Source organism: Mytilus trossulus, chromosome 7 (assembly GCF_036588685.1).
Source record: "Mytilus trossulus isolate FHL-02 chromosome 7, PNRI_Mtr1.1.1.hap1, whole genome shotgun sequence".
NCBI lineage: Eukaryota > Metazoa > Mollusca > Bivalvia > Mytilida > Mytilidae > Mytilus > Mytilus trossulus.
This window is the reverse complement of record NC_086379.1, coordinates 55847562-55871471: the sequence shown is the minus strand read 5'-3', so window position 1 is coordinate 55871471 and position 23910 is coordinate 55847562. Positions and strand designations below refer to the sequence as shown.

At 32.4% G+C, this 23910-nt stretch overlaps 2 protein-coding genes across 2 annotated transcripts; one reads left to right on the top strand and one right to left on the bottom strand.

The window, feature by feature from the left end:
* Positions 1-536: 536 nt before the first annotated feature.
* LOC134725346 (testis-specific serine/threonine-protein kinase 2-like) lies at positions 537-10342 on the bottom strand. The gene is made up of 8 exons (XM_063589077.1): positions 9979-10342; positions 9142-9382; positions 7591-7722; positions 6377-6490; positions 4421-4564; positions 3029-3152; positions 1685-1812; positions 537-970 (listed from the first exon to the last, which is right to left on the bottom strand). The coding sequence occupies exons 1-8, from the start codon at positions 10273-10275 to the stop codon at positions 552-554; spliced, it is 1599 nt and encodes a 532-aa protein (XP_063445147.1). The 5' UTR covers positions 10276-10342; the 3' UTR covers positions 537-551.
* A 1581-nt stretch (positions 10343-11923) lies between these two features.
* LOC134727155 (acetylcholinesterase-like) lies at positions 11924-23126 on the top strand. Its single transcript, XM_063591537.1, has 3 exons — positions 11924-11997; positions 19646-21141; positions 22304-23126. Exons 2-3 carry the CDS (start codon positions 19646-19648, stop codon positions 22719-22721), a joined length of 1914 nt encoding a protein of 637 aa, XP_063447607.1. The 5' UTR covers positions 11924-11997; the 3' UTR covers positions 22722-23126.
* The last annotated feature ends 784 nt before the right edge of the window (positions 23127-23910 follow it).

Sequence of the window (23910 nt, the reverse complement as noted above, 5' to 3'; positions counted from 1 at the left end):
GTATAATTGCATGAACCTTTAATTCCCAAAACAATACATTTTGCATCTCTTTGTGTTAAACTGTAATGACAAGAATCAAAATGTGGCTATTTTAGTCGATTTTACTGTGCTGCACTAAGTATAACTAGTTTGCCAATAAGCAAAATTACAAATATAAATACTGATGTTCAACTGACTAATGTCTTATAAAATTCTGAAGAACGCTATTTGATAGATAAATATTATATAATACTTTTTATTTTTTATTTACGAATCTTAGAGGCCACAATTCTTCCTTTACACAAATATCAGATACTTATGTTCTTAGATATATATACTACTAAGGGGATAGTTAGAAATGTAAATTGTAGTATTTACCCATTGTGAGTAAAATAGTTTTGTACACGTACTGGAGTAAACCCATACAGTGGAGCAAGCTAAACTACCGAGAACTTTGTGCACGGCACGTTTTCTGGAACCCAGCATTTGGAACCGACAAAACATAATTTGGGATACGTTATAAGCCAGGGCATTTCCAATAATTGGGAAAAAAAACACCGTTTATTAACATTTTATTTATTATTAGAACTTGCTGCATCATCAGGTATCAAATGACCAACAGTAGAGAATAGCAAATCTTTTTTCTCCGTTTCTTCTTTCACCTTTTCAATTTGTTCTCTTACTGGTCTCATTTGAATTTCATATTTTTCCTGTTTCTGCTGAAGACACAGTTTAGCCACTTTACCACCGAGACAAGAGTGTAGTAATTTCTTGTCGTTCTCGGTGTTTTCCATATGTTTTTCTACTATTATGTGCAATGCTTTTTCCTGTGGCATCTTTAAAATAGAATTCAATGGACCACGCCGGAACCGGTTCATAGCGGTGACCACTTTTGCAGCATTCTTGAATTTGTTCAATGTTTTGACGGCATAGCTGAATTTTTTGCCGCCAATAGTAGGTCTTTGTTTTGGTGTTGTGTCAAGAGCTGAACCTGTTAAATCATTTCAAAGTTTAGATTGTTTGATGGAAAAAATGCAAGTTTATATAACAATTAAAAAAACATATACATAAGGCAACTACAATAAGTCAACAATATAATTACTTTCGCCCTTTCAAGTCTATTTCGCGGCGATTTAAATTCGCGATTCTCCAGTAAACTTGATGTAGTTAAGTAAGAAATGAGACATAGTTTCTTATATTCGCGCTATTTTTCTATTCGCGAAAATACGTTGGCTTACAGTATGTTCTAGTACCTTAATCTATATACGTGAAAAAACTTGATGATAAACATGTACGTAAAATAATTTATCTTAGATCCTGTACATATATTGGAGTTAAATGAATATGCAATGATAACACTTAAAGTCAAGAAAAACTGTATACACATGTACATAGAAGACTCTTCCTTTAAGGCCTTTTGTTTCAACTTTTTTCAGTTTAAACGTGTTAAGATGCTCATGTACTTTAATTTCAAAGATTGTTCCCCTGATGACGTCTAAAATGAAACAGCTTTTTTTAATATGGCCAAGTTTTTAGATTTGATGTATTCACAAGTGACCATCTTAATTTTACATTAGCACCAAAGGAGTCAACTTTAATAAACGTGGCCATAGTAGATATATGCCAAAAAATATATATCTTTTTAAAATTTGCATTACACAGACGAGAGATGTTTGTGTTTACATCGTGTGTATTATGTATTTACCTTCAGTAATTGTCACTAATTGCTCACTAAGCTTTTTGCCAATAGGCCCAGCGACTCCTGTAAATGCTGCTGCTGAATCAACTGGTATCTGTGGAATCTTAGTTAGGTCAACTGAACTAGTACCAGTGCTATAACAGATTGACAATATTAACGTCTACTGCGTGTATATAGTAATTATTTTAGTCTTATATGTATGATATATAAATGGTTATTGGCTTTGCTTTCCGTAACTGTGAGGACTTTCAGATCTGTACTGTGTGTGTGTGTGTGTTTGGTTGTTGTTTTTATTTGTATCGATCTTGTGAGTTGAACCCTCAAAGGCTTTTCAACAAATTTTTATAGTATGTCCTTTTGTTTTGCTGTTACGCCAATGTCCCAAACTTAACCCGTTACTTTCTGTATGTGCCTGTTCCATGTCTTGAGTCTGTAATTCAGTGATTGCAGTTTGTTTGCTGTACATCATATTTGTAACATGAATGGTTATTTACTTTGATATTCGAATGAGTTAATATTTGTTTATTGGTTTTTTTAACATACACCAGGCTATTAGTTTTCTCGTTGCAATTGTTGTAAATACATTGGTAATTTCGGGGCCTTTAATAGATAGCTTTGCGGTATGAGATTTTTTCGTTGTTGAAGGCAGAACGAGTTGCTAACTTCTACGTTATGTTGAGAAGCTTTGTCTCTTTGGCAATCATAATGCATTTTCCTTTTTTATATAATTAACTTATTCTGGCTAATGATGGTAATGCATAACACAGTGCCGAATTTGATTTAGAATTAGACCCGACAACTCTTTATCTCGGCTGGCTATAAGGTTGACTGATACGCCACATTTATAGGTAGACAATACGATCGGGGCCTTCTATAGCTTTCATGCGGTATGTGCTTTGATCATTGTTGAAGGTCGTACAGTTATCTATAATTGATAATGTCTGTGTCATCTGGTTTCTTGTGGAGAGTTGTCTTTTTGGCAATCATATCACATATTCTTTTTTTTATATGTATCATGATGCGTGCTTAATTCATTCAAACCTTATTCATAAAATGAACCATTAGGATTTCTTTTCTACGCTAATTAAAACATGCCGTTTTAATTGTCGAAAGCTTGCCAAAAAGATACACCAAAGCATGTTGTCTACTGGTTTTGAGATAAATGTTGATATCTTTTATTACAGCATCTAACATCTCTGAAGCATAAAAGCTTAAAAAAACTTTCAATGACATTATCACAAGTTAAAAGATCAATTAGTCGATTCTTTCTGCCATAAGAAAATGGTACTGACATCTAGTCATGTCTGAACTACAATGAAGTCAAAGTAACATGGTATAACGATATCTTACCCGTGAACCGCTGCAACAGCTGATAAAACATCTTTAACACGTGACAATCTAACTTTATTTCTATGTTGGTCACAGTTGAACCCATGTTCAGCAGACGGATCAATTTCCACATGGTTTTCAGTAACTTAAAAGAAATAAATGTATGCATATATCTTTCGTCAAGAAACTGATAACTTCTATCAAATTTATATCTTTGTTTTTAGACTCGTACCTTGCAGTAGACAATAGAAAATTATTTCCTTCACAATTTTTTTTTATCTCCAGACAAACCATTTATCTAAATAAAACATGTCCTCTCCACATAATAGACGAATAGTCGGTGCCTAACTACCAGAATGTTCGAATATATATTTAGAAATTACCAACTAAAATTTAGCTTGGAGAGCCACAACAATTGTTAACAACTTATTTTACCTGCTCGGATTAGGGTTTAATGTATAAGGTTTACCCCAGAAACCATGTACTGTCAACCACATTTTACCATTAAAATGTATTTTAAAAGTGAATTCCATTACTTAGTATGTATATTTACTTGAATATATCACCCTGTCTTTGCCTCATTGTCTCATTTTCCTATACAATAACACATTACCGAATTTCTTTTACAGCCGATTTCATTGAGTGTGTAGGTAAAGGTAATAGCTGAACCGGTAAGTCATCATTAGATTAGGTAAAAAAGATAAAATCTTTAGCTACACACTCAATGAAATCGGCTGTTAGATATACCTGTTCCTTTTAAAGCTTTGCACCTACCAACCATCCTAGCCATTGACACAGACGAATCTCCTATTTCTTTTATATGCTAACACTTACCAGCCTTCTGATCAATACCTGACACATAAGAATCTCATGTTCCTTTAGATATAATACACTTTTGCTTACAATCTTGCATAACCATAGATGAGTGACACAGATGGTTTCTCCTGTTCCTTTTAGAAGTTTTCACTTACCATTCCTCATAGCCATAGCCGATCCTGATAAATCTCCTGTTCCTTTAGAGGTTTTCACCTTCCATCCTCCATAGCCATAGCCGATCCTGATAAATCTCCTGTTCCTTTGAGAGGTTTACACTTACCATCCTCCATAGCCATAGCCGATCCTGATAAATCTCCTGTTCCTTTTAGCGGTTTACACTTACCAGCCTTCATAGCCATAGCTGACACAGACGAATCTCGTTTCTTTTAAGAGGTTTACACTTACCAGCCTTCATAGCCATAGCTGACACAGAAGAATCTCCTGTTCCTTTTAAGAGGTTTACACTTACCAGCCTTTATAGCCATAGCTGACACAGACGAATTTCCTGTTCCTTTTTAGAGGTTTACACTTACCAGCCTTTATAGCCATAGCTGACAAAGACGAATTTCCTGTTCCTTTTTAGAGGTTTACACTTACCAGCCTTCATAGCCATAGCTGACACAGACGAATCTCCTGTTCCTTTGAGAGGTTTACACATCCATCTGTGTTTGTATATGGAGGATATTGGTGGACGTTGTCCAGGTTCGATGTTCAACATCTGCTTTATCAAATTCCGACCATCTCAAAGAAAAATAAACCAAGAACTATATGAGTAAAAGTTGAAGACGACAAATAACAAGATGATATTATACACTTTAAACTGGTCCTTAAGCTAAAGTTTAATCAAATAAGTCAAGATTTAAAAAAAAATGTCCATTATATGTAAGTTTCAATAAATGTTTTATTTTCAGTGCTGATGTTGCTTAAAGAGTTCGTGAATTAAGATATGATTCACGCAGAATTTTCACGCAGAATTTTTGGTAAATAGGGAAAACAAAATCTAAGAGCACTATTGACAGATCTTTGGATATTTTTTCTTTATTGACATTGATCATGTTTTCAACAATTTCAAAAACCTGACTGGACGTATGCAAATGTCCAATTGTTGATAGTTATTATTTTGAGTCTTGTCGTTATTTCTATGTTGACATTGCAAGAGATCTACTTATATTAAGCTGTTGAGGGTTTCGAGCTGAATCCACTAGAAGCGTATTGATTGATATATTGATGTGGGAAAAGTGATCAAAGGCTTGTAATTCAATACACAAGACGCGCGTTTTGTCTACATAAGACTCATCAGTGACGCTCAGATCAAAATAGTTAAAAAGCCAAAAAAGTATGAAGTTGAAGAGCATTAAGGACCAAAAATTCTAAAAAGTTGTGCCAAATAGGGATAAAGGAATATATGCACAGGCACTTGTCTAAAAAAAATATTCCTATATACCTTAATTGTTATATTAAGGTATATTGGACATTTTTTTTTTGAGACAAGTGCCTGTGAACATATGCCTTCGATAAGAACATCATGATCTATTTGTTTGATGAAGTTTTACTCTGGAATGGCTTTTGGCGACCAAGAATATTCGTACTTTGTGTCATTTTGTAAGTCTTTCTGTGTCGTTATTTCTTTGTAAACTGAATTGGTGACTATCTTTTACCACTTGCTGTGGTATTAAGCTATCGCATTGCTATATGAGGCCAGGGGTGAGGTGAGAGATCGCAAGCATGTGCATGTATTACTGTCACATCGGATCCCAGTTTACAGGAGCTTTACGTCCAGTGGTTGTTGTTGTATGTCGTCAGCATTTTATTTTTATCAAATAAAAAAATCAGGCAATTTGTTTTCTCTATAGTTTTGTTTATGTTGACGTTATGCTTTTACAGTTATGCTTACTAATTTGTTCATCATACTGTATAGATATGGTATTTCTCATCATGAAACATCTTATTTTTTTAAAGAAAATTAACGAATTTTACACATAACACCATATATTTTGTTTTATAACGAATATCGTTATAAAACAAAATATATGGTGTTATGTGTAAAATTCGTGAAGGTTATGAAAATAAAGGGATTAAAACTTGCATTTTTAATGTGACTCTTAACAACTTTCTTAATCAACTGCATATAAAAATGATATTAAATTAGTATAAAGATATATTATTTCTTCCTAATACGTAGATTAATATCCTTCAGTTGTAGCCAATATTAGAAGATAAGACAAGTAAGGTCAACGTTTCAACATAGATTTTTTGCTAGTTATTATCTCCCCTTTCACTTGTATTTATATTTATTGATTTTAAAATTGTACAGTATGTTTAGGTTTTTTTTAGTTGCATGTGTGTATGTTTTACTTTTTGACTGGCTGTTTTGAAAATTTAACTTGAAATAAAAGAAAGAAAAAACGATCCGATCTAATTGGAGTATATCTTGTGAGTATATTAGCAAGCTTTACAACATCTGCTCTAAACTATTGCCTTTGGTAAAGTTAGCTTATATACAGACTTTTGTTAATTACATGTATCAAGCAATAAAATAAAAAATTCACTCACCTTTGGAAACATATTTGAAGAACTGTAACTTTTCTGACATGCAACACCTGAGGATATCGATATCTTCGTCCCGATACGGTAATCTACCACATAGCATAGAGTACAAACATATTCCTGAAATAAGTCAATCGGAAAATACTATACAATATACAGAGTGAACATTACGGCAACACGCATATATACCACGGTGTAAACAGAACAAACACTCCTGATAAAGTAATTCTTAAATAGAATGAGCATACAAAACGCATAAACACAGAATAAGGGTTAAAACTTATTCATGAAAAAGTAAATCGTAAAATACTATACAACATAATTCAGAATTAACAAATGAAACATGCATATATAGTTGGTATTGTGTGATGTGTGGTATATTATACTGCACAACACATAGAACCATCATAAACATAAAAAAGAAAAGAAAAAAATATATTATAAAACATACAAGATGGACATACAAAACACGAAAAAAAAACGGGGAGCATATTTCCGAAAAAAAGTAAATCGTAACATACTTAACAACACAAGGAATGAACATATGAAACACGCATATATACAACGGTGCATACAGGGGGAAAAACATACTCCTGGCAAAGTAAGTCGTAAAATATATATATAGAATGAACACACGTAACAGTACCTATCTATGGTGACCGGATGCGGCCATAACGCGTTTTTTAACTTTCTCCTTTCACTTTCACGCGAAATCGATAAATCGAGAAATCTGGAAATCGAGAAATTGAGAAATCGGGAAATCTGGAAATCGAGAAACCGAGAAAGCAAAAACGCGAATTCGCGAAATCGAGAAATCGGGAAATCGAGAAATCTATTCATTTCCCGTTGTCGCTTTCACGTTTTTGCTTTCTTGATTTCTGGATTTCGCGTTATCGCTTTCTCGCTTTCCCGTTTCCTGATTTCTCAATTTCGCTTTCTCGATTTCTCGATTTCCCGATTTCCCGATTTCGTGATTTCGCGTTTGCAAAGTGAAAGGAGAAAACGCGAAAACGCGAAAAGATGAAATGGCCGCATCCGGCCACCATACCTATCAAATGTGCTTAGGTCAACGTTTTTACACCTCAATAAAGCATTTCTTAAATCTAACAGATTGGAAGGTTGGAAGTTAGCTTTCAATATGTGTATAATTTTTTATGAGTTTTATGCGGATTGCAATACAATAAATTCTTAAAAAGAACATTTTGTGTATTATTTTTTACCCATGCTCCATATGTCTGCTGTGACTCCATCATAGTTATTGCCATCCATGACTTCCGGTGCAGTATAAACATAAGAACCACAATTGGTTTCCAGCAACGTGTCGCTTGGCATAGTTCTAGCAAAACCGAAATCTAAATGAAATAAAATAATCAGTTGATATATAAAAAAATTGTAAGGGTTCCGCGGAACCCAGTGTCTCGCCTACTTTTGCTGTAAATTGCAGGCTCAACAAAATTGAGGGAAAAAAACAATAAAAATATTCCGCTTGATACTATCTTTTGATTGTTAGAAGCTTCTGTCCAAGTTGGGTAAAAATCCAGGAGTAGTTTATGAATCTAATAAATGTTTTAAAAACTTTAACTGCAGACTGGATGTAATGTTAACTAAAAGAAAAACTAAGCCCATTTATAAGTAAAATACAGATCACAGGTACAAAATATTAACAAAATTTCCTTCTGGATACTATCTAATGATCATAAACAAGCTTCTGTCCAAGTTTGGTACAAACAAAGGATAGTTTAAGAAAGTTATTAAAATTTTAAAAACTTTAACCACAGAGTGAATGTAATGTTTTCCCGCAGAAAAACTAAGTCCATTTATAAGTAAAATACGGAAAAAATGGAATTTTATTTTTACAAAATTTACTACTGGATACTATCTTATGATCATAAACAAGCTTCTGTCCAAGTTTGGTAGAAATCCAGTATGGTTTAAGAAAGTTATTAAAATTTCAAAAACTTTAACCACAGAGTGAATATTTGTGGACGCCGCCGCCGACGACGACACCGACGACGACGGAATGAAGGATCGCTTAGTCTCACTTTTTCGACTAAAGTCGAAGGCTCGACAAAAATGTTATAGCTGACTTTGTGATGTGGGCTTTGCTCATTGTTGAAGGTCATACGGTGATCTTTAATTGTTAATTTCTGTGTCATTTGGTGTCATATGGAGAGGTGACTGATTGGCAATCATACCACATCTTTTATTTTATATTTGCGATAACAAGTTTTTTTGCGATTTATTCAATATGTAACGAGACCTAATTGAGAGGCTGTTAAAAAAATTTAACCAAATGTATCATTTCGGTTTTATATAAGCCCTTAGTGGAAAATATTTACTGCGTATCGTAGTATACACGAACAACATAAAAATATTCAAAACATGAAAACATATAAACTTATGTGCAATACGATTCAAAATATTCAATAATTATCTTCAAATATACATGAGTTTTAGTTTAACATGAGAAAACATAGTTGCGTAATTAGGTAATTAAGTTATAAAATATTACAAATTAATTAAAATATGTCATAGATATAGGAAGATGTGGTGTGAGTGCCAATGAGACAACTCTCCACCCAAATAACAATATATAAAAGTAAACCATTAAAGGTCAGTGTTCGGTCTTCAACACGGAGCCTTGGCTCACACCGAACAACAAGCTATAAAGGGCCCTAAAATTACTAGTGTAAAACCATTCAAATGGGAAAACCAACGGTCTAATCAGTTTGTATTTAATAATTTATCAAGATTATTTGTGAGAGACTTACCTGCCAACTTAACATTAAAACATCTATCTAACAGAATATTGTCACATTTAATGTCACGATGACAAATTTTATTCTCATGGAGATAAGCAACAATATCCAGTAGTTGCTTGAACAAACGTCGTGCATCTGCTTCCCCTAAACAACCAAGTTTATTTATGAAAGTGGTTAAGTCTCCATTGGGTGCGTATTCCATAGTGATGTAAAACATTCGGTCACATTCAAACAATTGCAAGACATCCAACTGGAAAAGAATAAATATTATAACATGTATGTAGTGATTAATAGGTGTTGCAAAGGGCAAAGATAGGATTGCCCCCAACAACTGTTCCCCCTTTTTTGGTAAAAACTATTAAATTTAGCCGCAAAACTTATAAAACTATCTTTGCATTGTAAATCATATGAAGTTTATCAATTCGTATAATCGGGTACCATAACAACCGTTATTTTGATTTTCTTCAATAAATAAAATAAATTCTCTCAAATTTATATATCTATGTTTATTTTTTTCTTTCCGACTTGGTGTTCAATCTAGAGTTCACTCGCATGTCTTTTGTTGGTTGTATACTATTGAGTTGTTGTCTTATAGATACGCAATGTTTTCCTTCTACTAGTATTTGTATGTTTTAATGAAAGTGAAATAGAGACAAATTAAAAGCTGTGAGCGAATCACTGTCCGAGTCTTAAATTACCAAACTAAGAAATATAGTTTCAGTAAAAGATTTGAGAGTAATGCACACAAATAAATTTTGACTAAGGAGAATATTATATATGGTGAACAGAAAAAAAGAGTATGATCATAGGTATAAAGTGTACAACATAGTAAATAAATATGATTACCAATCCAGGGTGCTGCAGTGTTCTCAAAATTTCTAATTCTCTTGGGATGAACTTCTGACAATCTCCTGGGTGCAATCGGGACTTGTGGATAATTTTGATTGCAATTGTCTCTTTCGTACGGGTGCAAAATGCTTTCTTTATTTTTGAATACTTTCCCTCGCCAATAGTTTTCCCTATGATAAACCCTTTCGTTTCCAGTATGTTTAAGTTAGTTTTATCTGGTTTCCATCCGCCATTTTTCTCCTTTAACGCCAGTACATTGTTAAGTCTCGTTACTGATAAGTCCCATTTCGCCATTCTTTCGTCTGTTCCTTCATTCCCCAAGATCCTGCTTCTAAGTAACGTTATGTGACGTCTCCTGTCTTTATGACGCATCAAAAGATGGATTAGGATAAAATATCGGCGAAGAATATAAAATTTTGCAGTATTTCGGGTTTATATGAAACTGTGTATGCATCAAGAGCTTTAAGAAATATCAAACATTTAAATTTTGATATACATGTAGCATTTGTACTCCCATATATACAAAAACAAATTAAAAATGGAAAACAGATATATGTGTGTGTTTAGAAAGTAAAAAGGAGAGGAAATAGGTTCTTTGGCTTAACATTACGATTGCTAGAAAACATGTCCACAGATTTTCAAATAAATATAACAAGCTATAAATTGCTTTGAAAATATCTTTTTTAATGATGTTGATTTATCATCAAATAAAAATTTTCAGTAAAATTAAAATAATTATGTGTTACGGCCACAGGCAGTTGTCTCTTCTTCTGAATACGAGAATAGACTCCTAGGTAGGTCTTTGTGTTTATATATAGGAAGATGTGGTGTGAGTGCCAATGAGACAACTCTCCATCCAAATAACAATTTATAAAAGTAAACCATTATAGGTCAATGTACGGCCTTCAACACGTAGCCTTCAAGTTGGCTCACACCGAACAACAAGCATATTCTTCAATATTTTTTTTACCTACTAGTATATACTTATATATTTACGTATCGAGATACACAGAATTGTAATAAGCAAAAAATAGAGATTCTGTTGTCTGTATTTTTTTATTTTTGTGGTATTTTTGTATATTCAGTAAAATTCTTATAAAAACGATTTTAATCCTAATTTATCTACAACAATACGATTTCATTATTCTGTATATTGTTAATTTCTGTGATCAATATTTGCCACAGTGTTCTTTTTTCTTTTTGCTATATTTTTCTCTTTTCATTATGTCATGCGGGCATTATATATTCTCTATTCTGTAAACCCAATCCAGATCATAATAGATTGAGGAATTTTAGTTCTCAAATGACAAATTTTCAAACTTATTTTTGCATGTTTGCCTGTCATCTTCAAAATTATATAAGATATATATTCAACTATTAATCGACTCCTTGTAGGAAAAAAAATGGTAGGCAAGCAAATTATGTTGACAATGGTCAAATATTTCCACCGGTTTACGAAATTAACCTTGAATTATGTAGGATAAATTATAGAAAAAAAGACACCTATTTGAAAAATGATATCGTGATAATCCGCTCATCATTCGCTGCTGATATTTATTCATTTTTAGCATCGCAAATAAGTCTCAGTTTTATGTTCATATTTAATCCCCTGTCATCGTCAAAATTATATAAGATATATATTCAACTATTAATCGACTCCTTGTAGGAAAAAAATGGTAGGCAAGCAAATTATGTTGACGATGGTCAAATATTTCCACCGGTTTACGAATTAACCTTGAATTATGTAGGATAAATTATAGAAAAAAAGACACCTATTTGAAAAATGATATCGTGATAATCCGCTCATCATTCGCTGCTGATATTTATTCATTTTTAGCATCGCAAATAAGTCTCAGTTTTATGTTCATATTTAATCCCCATTTAATGACCACGAACCTTGTCTATAAAATTGTACCAAGTCATCAAAACAATATTGAGATTAACACGCACTGGCAGATTAGAAAATCCTCTTATTGTGTCCTCTTCGAGGGAGGGTATCATCTCGTTACAATTAAGGTAAGCATTTTTGTTCAATGGGGTCCAATTAGTTTGTGGACAGCAATATATTTGCTGTGTCCTTAATCCCACCAAAAGACTCGCTGTTAATCTTTATATTAAATAAACACCTAGGTTAAAAACTGGGTGATGTCAAAGATTTACACATGACTACTTTGACCTGAACTTCATCTACCACATCTTATATTTTGTATATTCAGTTGAAAATGAGGAATAAGGTAGATTGATGGTATACCGCCAAAATCGGTCTAGTTATTTGCCCAAATCTGCATTTGGAGACAGATTTGCAATTTAATGATAATACTATTTATTATCTGGTAAAATATCAGTGTATGAGAATGAAAAAAAATTAATGCACATTGGGTAAAGGACGTCCAATTAAATCGCTGGCATGCGTACTCAGAATTTTAAATCATAGATTTGAATTCAATATGCTGTTAAAGATAGACAATGTATATCAACATTGAAAACATTATAATTTAAATGAAGGAACAGGCATATATGTCAAGATAAAAGGGACAGACTATGCATATATGTCAAGATAAAAGGAACAGACTATCTCTGCATTTTGGTCGGGTTGTTTTCTCTTTGACATATTCACCATTTTCATTCTCAATTTTAAGGTGTGATATCCTCTTATTTTTGCATAAAATGATGGAATTGGAAACAATTATTTATTAACTCAACTCTAAATTTCTAAACGAAAAATGTATTGTTACCCCTGTAACTACGTTAATGGTAGACTAAACTACTACCAATTCAATCAAACATTTTTCATATGGATTCAAAATGGCTACTTTGTAACCTTTGGATATAGCACGTTCTTTAAGTTTATGTCTAAATTGGCTGAACGTAAAATGGTTAAAACAAAAGTTACTGTCAGTGGTACACAATGAAATATGAAAAAAATAACAAAAATGCTTCAAGGTTAACATGGTTGTATAGCAAACTTTAAACCTAATTTGTATGACAGTAATTGACAATTTGGTCACATGAACAAGCCAAACAGAGATTAAGAGATTATTATGACAAAGATTGGGGTCCAACAACCGATACTTTACAAGAAGCACAGAAATACAATAAGTATAAAAAAAAAAATATTAAAAAAAAGACTCTAAGGAAAATTCAGAAAGTACCTTTTCAAATTGCAAAGTCACTGAAATCTAAAACACTTATCAAACGAATGGAAAACAACGGTCATATTCCAGACTTGAAACAGGCATTTCCTTATGTAGAAAATTATGGATTAAAAACTGGTTTTAAATCTAGATAAATAGCATATCACTTGTATTCCATAAAATTTCATTATATTATCAAAGTACGACCTCCAACACGGAGCCTTGGCTCACATCGAACAGTAAGCTTTTAAAGGGCACAAAAAAAAACCCAACATTACTGGTGTAAAACAGGAAAACAGAAAAGCAAACGGTCTAATTTATTGATAAAAAAAAAACGAAAAACGCGAACCCTTATGAACCACATCAACAAACGACAACTACTGAACATCAGGCTCCTGACTTAGGACAGGTTCAAATAAATGCAGCGGGTTTAAACATTTTAATAGGCACCAACCTTCACCCTTATTTGAAACAATAGAGAAACATCACAATATAGAACGACACATTATAAAATATAAATCGAAATGGCTTAACTCAGTTAAAAGACTTTTATTTTTGTCCATCTGATGAGTTAAGCCTTTTTTAACTGTTTTTTTATATTTCGTTCTTATGTTGTACTGTTATACCACTGTTCCAGGTTATGTGGATGGTTGGGATCCCGCTAACATGTTTGACCCCGCCACATTTTTTATGTATATGCCTGCCCCAAGTTAGGAGTCTGTAATTCAGTGGTTGTCGTTTATTTATGTGTTACATATTTTTTTTCGTTCATTTTTTTTATATACATAAGGCCGTTAGTTTTCTCGTTTGAATTGTTTTATATTGTATTATTGGGGCTTTTTATAGCTGAATATATGCGGTATGGGATTTGCTTATTGTTGAAGTCCGTGCGGTGACCTATAGATGTTAATGGCTGTGTAGTTTTGCTCTCTTATGGACAGTTGTCTCATTGGCAATCATACCACATCTTCTTTTTTATTCTAGTAACAAAAACAAGTGAACATACACTGAATGAATAAATTTGATCTATGACACAATGTAGATACAAAATAACAAGAACCTGGCTCAGTGGTAAAATCGAGAACCTTAATAATTGGTACAAATTGATAATTAATGCATACCATTACATTAATAATTGCTACGTACCATTTTTTTTATAATTGTTACATACCAATACCTTGACAATTGGTACACACCAATACCTTGACAATTGTTACACACCAATACCTTGACAATTGTTACACACCAATACTTAATAATTAGTACACACCAATACCTTGACAATTGTTACATACCATACCTTGACAATTAGTACACACCAATACCTTGACAATTAGTACATACCAATACCTTGACAATTGTTACATACCAATACCTTGACAATTAGTACATACCAATACCTTGACAATTAGTACATACCAATACCTTGACAATTAGTACATACCAATACCTTGACAATTGTTACATACCAATACCTTGACAATTGTTACATACCAATACCTTGACAATTAGTACACACCAATACCTTGACAATTGGTACATACCAATTCTTAACAATTAGTACACACCAAGACCTTGACAATTAGTACATACCAATACTTAACAATTAGTACATACCAATACCTTGACAATTGTTACATACCAATACTTAACAATTAGTACACACCAATACCTTGACAATTGTTACATACCAATACCTTGACAATTGGTACATACCAATACCTTTACAATTGGTACACACCAATACCTTGACAATAAGTACATACCAATACCTTGACAATTGTTACATACCAATACCTTGACAATTAGTACATACCAATACCTTGACAATTAGTACACACCAATACCTTGACAATTGTTACATACCAATTCTTAACAATTAGTACACACCAAGACCTTGACAATTAGTACATACCAATACTTAACAATTAGTACATACCAATACCTTGACAATTGTTACATACCAATACTTAACAATTAGAACACACCAATACCTTGACAATTGTTACATACCAATACCTTGACAATTGGTACATACCAATACCTTTACAATTGGTACACATCAATACCTTGACAATAAGTACATACCAATACCTTGACAATTGTTACATACCAATACCTTGACAATTGTTACATACCAATACCTTGACAATTGGTACACACCAATACCTTGACAATTGGTACATACCAATACCTTGACAATTGTTACATACCAATACTTAACAATTAGTACACACCAATACCTTGACAATTGTTACATACCAATACCTTGACAATTGTTACATACCAATACCTTTACAATTGGTACACACCAATACCTTGACAATAAGTACATACCAATACCTTGACAATTGTTACATACCAATACCTTGACAATTGTTACATACCAATACCTTGACAATTGTTACATACCAATACCTTGACAATTGGTACATACCAATACCTTGACAATTGTTACATGCCAATACTTAACAATTGGTACACACCAATACCTTGACAATTGGTACATACCAATACCTTGACAATTGTTACATACCAATACTTAACAATTAGTACACACCAATACCTTGACAATTGTTACATACCAATACCTTGACAATTGGTACACACCAATACCTTGACAATTGGTACATACCAATACCTTGACAATTGGTACATACCAATACCTTGACAATTAGTACACACCAATACCTTTACAATTAGTACATACCAATACCTTGACAATTGTTACATACCAATACCTTGACAATTGGTACATACCAATACCTTGACAATTGTTACATACCAATACCTTGACAATTGGTACATACCAATACCTTGACAATTGTTACATACCAATACATTGACAATTGGTACACACCAATACCTTGACAATTGTTACATACCAATACTTAACAATTGGTACATACCAATACCTTGACAATTGGTACATAACAATACCTTGACAATTGTTACATACCAATACCTTGACAATTGGTACATACCAATACCTTGACAATTGTTACATACCAATACCTTGACAATTGGTACATACCAATACCTTGACAATTGTTACATACCAATACTTAACAATTGGTACACACCAATACCTTGACAATTGGTACATACCAATACCTTGACAATTGTTACACACCAATACTTAACAATTAGTACACACCAATACCTTGACAATTGTTACATACCAATACCTTGACAATTGTTACATACCAATACCTTGACAATTGTTACACACCAATACCTTGACAATTGGTACATACCAATACCTTGACAATTGTTACATACCAATACTTAACAATTGGTACATACCAATACCTTGACAATTGGTACATAACAATACCTTGACAATTGTTACATACCAATACCTTGACAATTGTTACACACCAATACCTTGACAATTGGTACATACCAATACTTAACAATTGTTACATACCAATACCTTGACAATTGTTACACACCAATACCTTGACAATTGGTACATACCAATACCTTGACAATTGTTACATACCAATACCTTGACAATTGGTACATACCAATACCTTGACAATTGGTACATACCAATACTTAACAATTGTTACATACCAATACCTTGACAATTGTTACATACCAATACTTAACAATTGGTACATACCAATACCTTGACAATTGGTACATAACAATACCTTGACAATTGTTACATACCAATACCTTGACAATTGGTACATACCAATACCTTGACAATTGTTACATACCAATACCTTGACAATTGGTACATACCAATACCTTGACAATTGTTACATACCAATACTTAACAATTGGTACACACCAATACCTTGACAATTGGTACATACCAATACCTTGACAATTGTTACACACCAATACTTAACAATTAGTACACACCAATACCTTGACAATTGTTACATACCAATACCTTGACAATTGTTACATACCAATACCTTGACAATTGTTACACACCAATACCTTGACAATTGGTACATACCAATACCTTGACAATTGTTACATACCAATACTTAACAATTGGTACATACCAATACCTTGACAATTGGTACATAACAATACCTTGACAATTGTTACATACCAATACCTTGACAATTGTTACACACCAATACCTTGACAATTGGTACATACCAATACCTTGACAATTGTTACATACCAATACCTTGACAATTGTTACACACCAATACCTTGACAATTGGTACATACCAATACCTTGACAATTGTTACATACCAATACTTAACAATTGGTACATACCAATACCTTGACAATTGGTACATAACAATACCTTGACAATTGTTACATACCAATACCTTGACAATTGTTACACACCAATACCTTGACAATTGGTACATACCAATACCTTGACAATTGTTACATACCAATACTTAACAATTGGTACATACCAATACCTTGACAATTGGTACATAACAATACCTTGACAATTGTTACATACCAATACCTTGACAATTGTTACACACCAATACCTTGACAATTAGTACATACCATACCTTGACAATTGTTACACACCAATACTTAACAATTGTTACATACCAATACCTTGACAATTGTTACATACCAATACCTTGACAATTGTTACATACCAATACCTTAACAATTGTTACATACCAATACCTTGACAATTGTTACATACCAATACTTAACAATTGGTACATACCAATACCTTGACAATTGGTACATAACAATACCTTGACAATTGTTACATACCAATACCTTGACAATTGTTACACACCAATACCTTGACAATTGGTACATACCAATACCTTGACAATTGTTACATACCAATACTTAACAATTGTTACATACCAATACCTTGACAATTGTTACATACCAATACCTTGACAATTGTTACATACCAATACCTTGACAATTGTTACATACCAATACCTTGACAATTGGTACACACCAATACCTTGACAATTGGTACATATCACTACTTAACAATTAGTACACACCAATACCTTGACAATTGTTACATACCAATACCTTGACAATTAGTACATATCATAATCTTAATCTTGATAAGTGGAACATACAAACACCTTGCTCATTGTTTCATACCAGAACTTTGATAATTGTGATACATCCCATAACTTTGATAATTGATACATCTCATAAATTTGATAATTGCATCTCATAACTTTGATAATTGATACATCTCATAAATTTGATAATTGCATCTCATAACTTTGATAATTGATACATCTCATAACTTTGATAATTGATACATTTCATAACTTTGATAATTGATACATCCCATAACTTTGATAATTGATACATCTAATAAATTTGATAATTGATACATCCCGTAACTTTGATAATTGATACATCTCATAAATTTGATAATTGATACATCTCATAACTTTGATGATTGATACATCACATAACTTTGATAATTGCATCTCATTACTTTGATAATTGATACATCTCATAACTTTGATAATTGATATATCCCATAACTTTGATAATTGATACATCTAATAAATTTGATAATTGATACATCTCATAACTTTGATAATTGATACATCCCATAACTTCGATAATTGATACATCTAATAAATTTGATAATTGATACATCTCATAACTTTGATAATTGATACATCCCGTAAATTTAATAATTGCATCTCATACATTTGATAATTGATACATCTCATAACTTTGATAATTGATACATCCCATAACTTTGATAAGTGATACATCTTATAAATTTGATAATTGATACATCTCATAACTTTCAATTGATAATTGATACATCCCATAACTTTGATAATTGATACATCCCATAACTTCGATAATTGATACATCTAATAAATTGGATAATTGATACATCTCATAACTTTGATAATTGATACATCCCATAACTTTGATAATTGATACATACCAGAACTTTGATAATTGATACACCTCATAAATTTGATAAATGGAACATACTAGCACCTTGCTCATTTCATCATACCATAACCTTTTATCATTGGTATATACTAATAGCTTGATAATTGGTACATTCAATAACATTTATAATTGGTATATAATAATATCTTGATAAGTGGTACTTACCATAATCTTGATAAGTGGAACATACCAACACCTTGCTCATTGCTTCATAGCAGAACTTTGATAACTGGAACATCCCATAAACTTGATAATTGGTACATACAATAATCTTGATAATAGAAACATACCAGAACCTTGATAAGTGGCACTTACTACAACTTGGTAACTAATTGCTACCCACAAGAACACGTTTTAACGTCAAGTCTCCAGATACTATTGTTTTATCAGTATTGATTGAGTGAGTTCGTGCATTGTATTCATTTTTAGCCTTCTCGTTATTATACAGTAAATTCTCCCTGCTTCCCGTTGTGTTTTAGTTACAGAATTATTTTTAAGTACTTTTTTCTCTTTGAAATTTTTTGAAAAGAAAGTTCTAAACACCTTTCGAAAACTAAAGCCATACACACTACATACTTCACTGCTGAATGTTAGTGTAACTAAAATGTATTTTTTATAATTTCAGATGTTACGTGTTTTTGAGATAGTAGTTATTGCTATTCTTTTTGACACACTGAATTGTCAAATTCCAGTAACTGTTAACACGCCATCTGGTGTAGTAATGGGTAAGGAAATACCATTCAATGGAGCGAAAATCTATCGATTTTATGGAGTTCCGTATGCAGAGCAGCCTGAAAGGTTCAAGAAACCACAAAAAATGTCTAATAAATGGAACTCTACATTGAATGCAATGAACCCAGGAAAACTATGTATGCAGGCTATTTCTGACCAATTGAAACAACAGCTTCAAAACTCAGAACTCACCGAGGACTGTCTATACGTTGATATTTATGTCCCAAGATCTTTATCAGAACACAACAAAAAGCCCGTTGTCATAATGATACCAGGAGATTTTCGAACCGCACAAACATCAGTTTATACATTTTTTAAATACTTAGGGTTATACAGCGATGCTATATTTGTGTATGTTTCTTTCAGAGTTGATATATTTGGTTTTTTGTCGACAGGAGATAACGTCATTCCTGGGAATTTTGGTCTGTGGGATCAACAAATGGCTATAGAATGGGTCAATGAAAACATCCATGCTTTTGGTGGTGACCCTTTCCGAATTACATTGACTGGTCTAAAAATCGGTGCTTTATTTGTCGGGTTACAGGTAGCACATTCTTTAAACAAGGACAAAATCCATCGTATTATAGTACATTCAGGTTTCCCGGATTCAAAGGAAGCTATTGTTACAGATGCAGAAGAATTTGCTCAAAAGCTAGCAAAACACTCTTGTCAAGCTACGTCGTCTGGAGATTTTAATTTTACGTCACAACAAATTTACGATTGTCTTGTAAGAAAACCAGCTACAGAACTTCTAGATGCAGTAAATAGCATCTATCCAACATCGAAATCATTGAGATTTGCTGTGGGTCCTGTTATTGATAACGATTTCATTTCAGAAACAGCAAATTTTAACGCCATTCTCCCCGTGGATGTTTTAAGTCTGTGTGTTTCAGCCGAAGGAATGATAAAGTTCACGACCTTTGTCTCTGAAATTGAAAATGAATACAACATAAATGTCAACGAAGGTGTCCCAAAAGATGTGCTTTGTAACAAAATAGTTACACATATTGTTAGTCTATTTTTTGAAAATAGACAAGACCTTAAAGACCTAATTTGCAATTTTTATACAAAAAGTGATTCCGTGGAACAGAGCAGGGATGCTGTTAGGCTGATCGGGGATATCTTGTATTATTCGCCTATCATAAATATGCTGAAAATCCATGACTTGACAAATACTGAAAACAGCAGATTTTTAGGATTGTTTTCAGCTGTCAACCCTGTGGACAATCTTGCTCAAAGTGTGTGGAACATGGTACCCTCGCCGGGTACAACGACTATATATTTATCATTGAAAGATATCAACATAGACTATGGATTCTCCTTCAAGGCAGAAGAAACAAATCTGGGAGATACATTCATGAAGTACTGGAGTAATTTTGTTGTTTATGGGTACGAATCAAATCAAATATATTTACACCTCCGGGCGTGGGAATTTTTCGTTGCATTGAAGACCTGTTGGTGACCTTCTGTTGTTGTCTGCTCTATGGTCAGGTTGTTTGTTGTCTCTTTGGCACATCCCCATTTCCATTCTCAATTTTATAGTATAATACGTGTAAATGTAGGTAATAAGATAGTTTAAACTTTGAAAAAGACAAGTACAGAAAGGCATGCGCAAATCCTTCCGGCTCAGTGACATGATTACATTACAAAGATTATGTTGTCTGTATCTTTAATGCTGTAAAATTCTGACTTTATAAAAAAATATACTGAGACAAAGTCGATGGAGGTTTTACTGGTTCAATCAAGTAGGATCCTCAAAAAATATGTGGTGAATTGACAGTCATTAAGATTTTCCAAATGCTCAAATTTAACAACAGTGTATACAATCACAATTGCTTTTCTTTGCTGTTATGCAGTTTGGTATTTTGAATTCGAATGATTTATTATCTAGTGGTATCACATTGTTTACAGTTTGTAATTTTCATTATTCATCCCAAGTTATTGGTTTTGATAAAGTCTGTTTTTTTGTGAAATCATAGCTTTATGATTCGTTATTGATTAAGGGACAAAAGACATCTACGGAAGCGTATTAGGGATATAGTACACATAAAAAAACTTGTTTTTCAAATCTGAAAATATCGACTTTAACTCAAAGTTCTTACTATTGACTTTTAGTACCTTGAAATTTCGACTTAATATCACAGTGTCGTAGAAACTAAAACATGGGAAACAACATTTTTTTCTGTCAACATTCATGTTCTTATACCGAATGAACTCTTTAATATTAAATGCTAATCCATGTAATGATTGAATAAAAAAACATTTTTGAATATAATTTAATTATTTGCTTCCATGTCCACTCCTTCCAGAATAGTATTAAACTGTGTTTGAATAGAAAAAAATGAAATTAGAGATTTCAAAAGTCAAAATTTTAAATTCAAAATAAAGATTTTCAAAAATTTGGTTTTAAGCGTTCTCGAAGAAGATAAATAGGAAAAAGCGATTAGGACGCATGACATAAATAATGTATAGTTTTACATTTTTATGTTTGAATTGTTTGATATTTACTTTTACATAAATGTTATTTTTATCCTTTTATATTTAATTACAGAAACCCTAATCCTTGTCCTGCAGACGAGTCCTTGAAAATCTGGCCTGTATATGATATCAGAAACCAGTACTATATGCATTTTAGTAGCAACTTCAGTATACACAAAGAGCATAGTTTGTATAAAGACCGCATGCAGTTTTGGATGGAGACTGTTCCAGATTTTCTTGGCATCCCTCGTACAAATTTGACATCAACGTCAGAACGGATGCCAATTACTTCCACCCATTGCCCTCAACAAATTAGCACTGTGTCAGACATGACCATCAAGAAGATAGCAACAAGAGAAACAAGTGAAACCATCACCGAAACCATAACTGAAACCAGCACAGAAAGCCTTAACAATCACATGAACATTTTAAAGTCTGACCTTCGTGTACTATTAACCATTCCTTTTATCCTTATTGTTAATTACGTCTAAACTTTTTTTGTCTAATTTTGATATTACGTAACTCTTGCTAAAACGTCTCAAAACTATGGGTTAACTTGAAAAAATATGAGACACTAGATACACGCATTTGTTTGATATTTGAGTACCATGATGGCATCTATGATAGGTAATGGATTATGCTTTACTTTAGCTAATTGCAAAATTATAAGACAATGCATTAAATTTTGAAAAGTAGAGGCTTCAACGATCCTTATCATTGGTCTTATTGTATATACCAAGCACAAAGTCTGTACTGAGCTACATATGGATTGTTCTGGTTAATTTTGAATTCAGCTATTGTATTATAGATCTCTAAGAATACACTGGGCAATTGCCCTTGCTGTCTAAAATACTCCACGTCCAGAAATATTGGTAATAAACAAAAGAACAACTGTTTTCAATAATTAGATATTCAAAACACTCAGTTTGGAAAGAAATTTTGCTAATTTTTTTATGTCGTTCTCCAAACACATGATATTCAGAAATACTATGTAAAAGATATTTTCTTTGTCTAAATATGTATATCATCTAAAGAAATATTTAGATAATTGTGTTTATTTAAGTTTAAAACAGTTCCATGTAATACTTACTTAAAAAAACAGACTATTATCTAATGTTAAAAAACTTTATGCAAGGCAATCATGTCTTTTATATAATTATATGACTTGAGCTCGAATAACTAGATACAAAATTTACGAAAGAGTGTCATTATAAAATTAAGGGAACTTATCTAACAATATAAAAATCTAAGTTCATTTTGAGTAAATTAATTTAAATCATAAACGTAGTTATTGGATGTCCCCCTCCTCTCTCATATTTTAAAGTTTTCAATTTAATATACATTGTATACTTTTATAGCAGGTTAACATATTTGTGTAGCTTTGCTCTTCTTATTGTTTTGTTTTACCCCAATCTATGTACTTTTATGTTAGTGTATATGTAAATGTTCTTCTATGTACCTTTGTATCTTAATATGTCTACCAGAATACAGTATATTTAACTGTAGGGATCCCGTGTTTGGCCTTTGAACGCAGCTATTTCTAAATGATCGTTTTACAATTTTCAATGTTTTTACACCTGACATTTTAGTTTAAACATGTTTTTTTTTATTCAAAAACGAATAGTATCTACAAACTATAAAATATCACAACAACAGTTTCATAAAAATGAGTTTTAAATT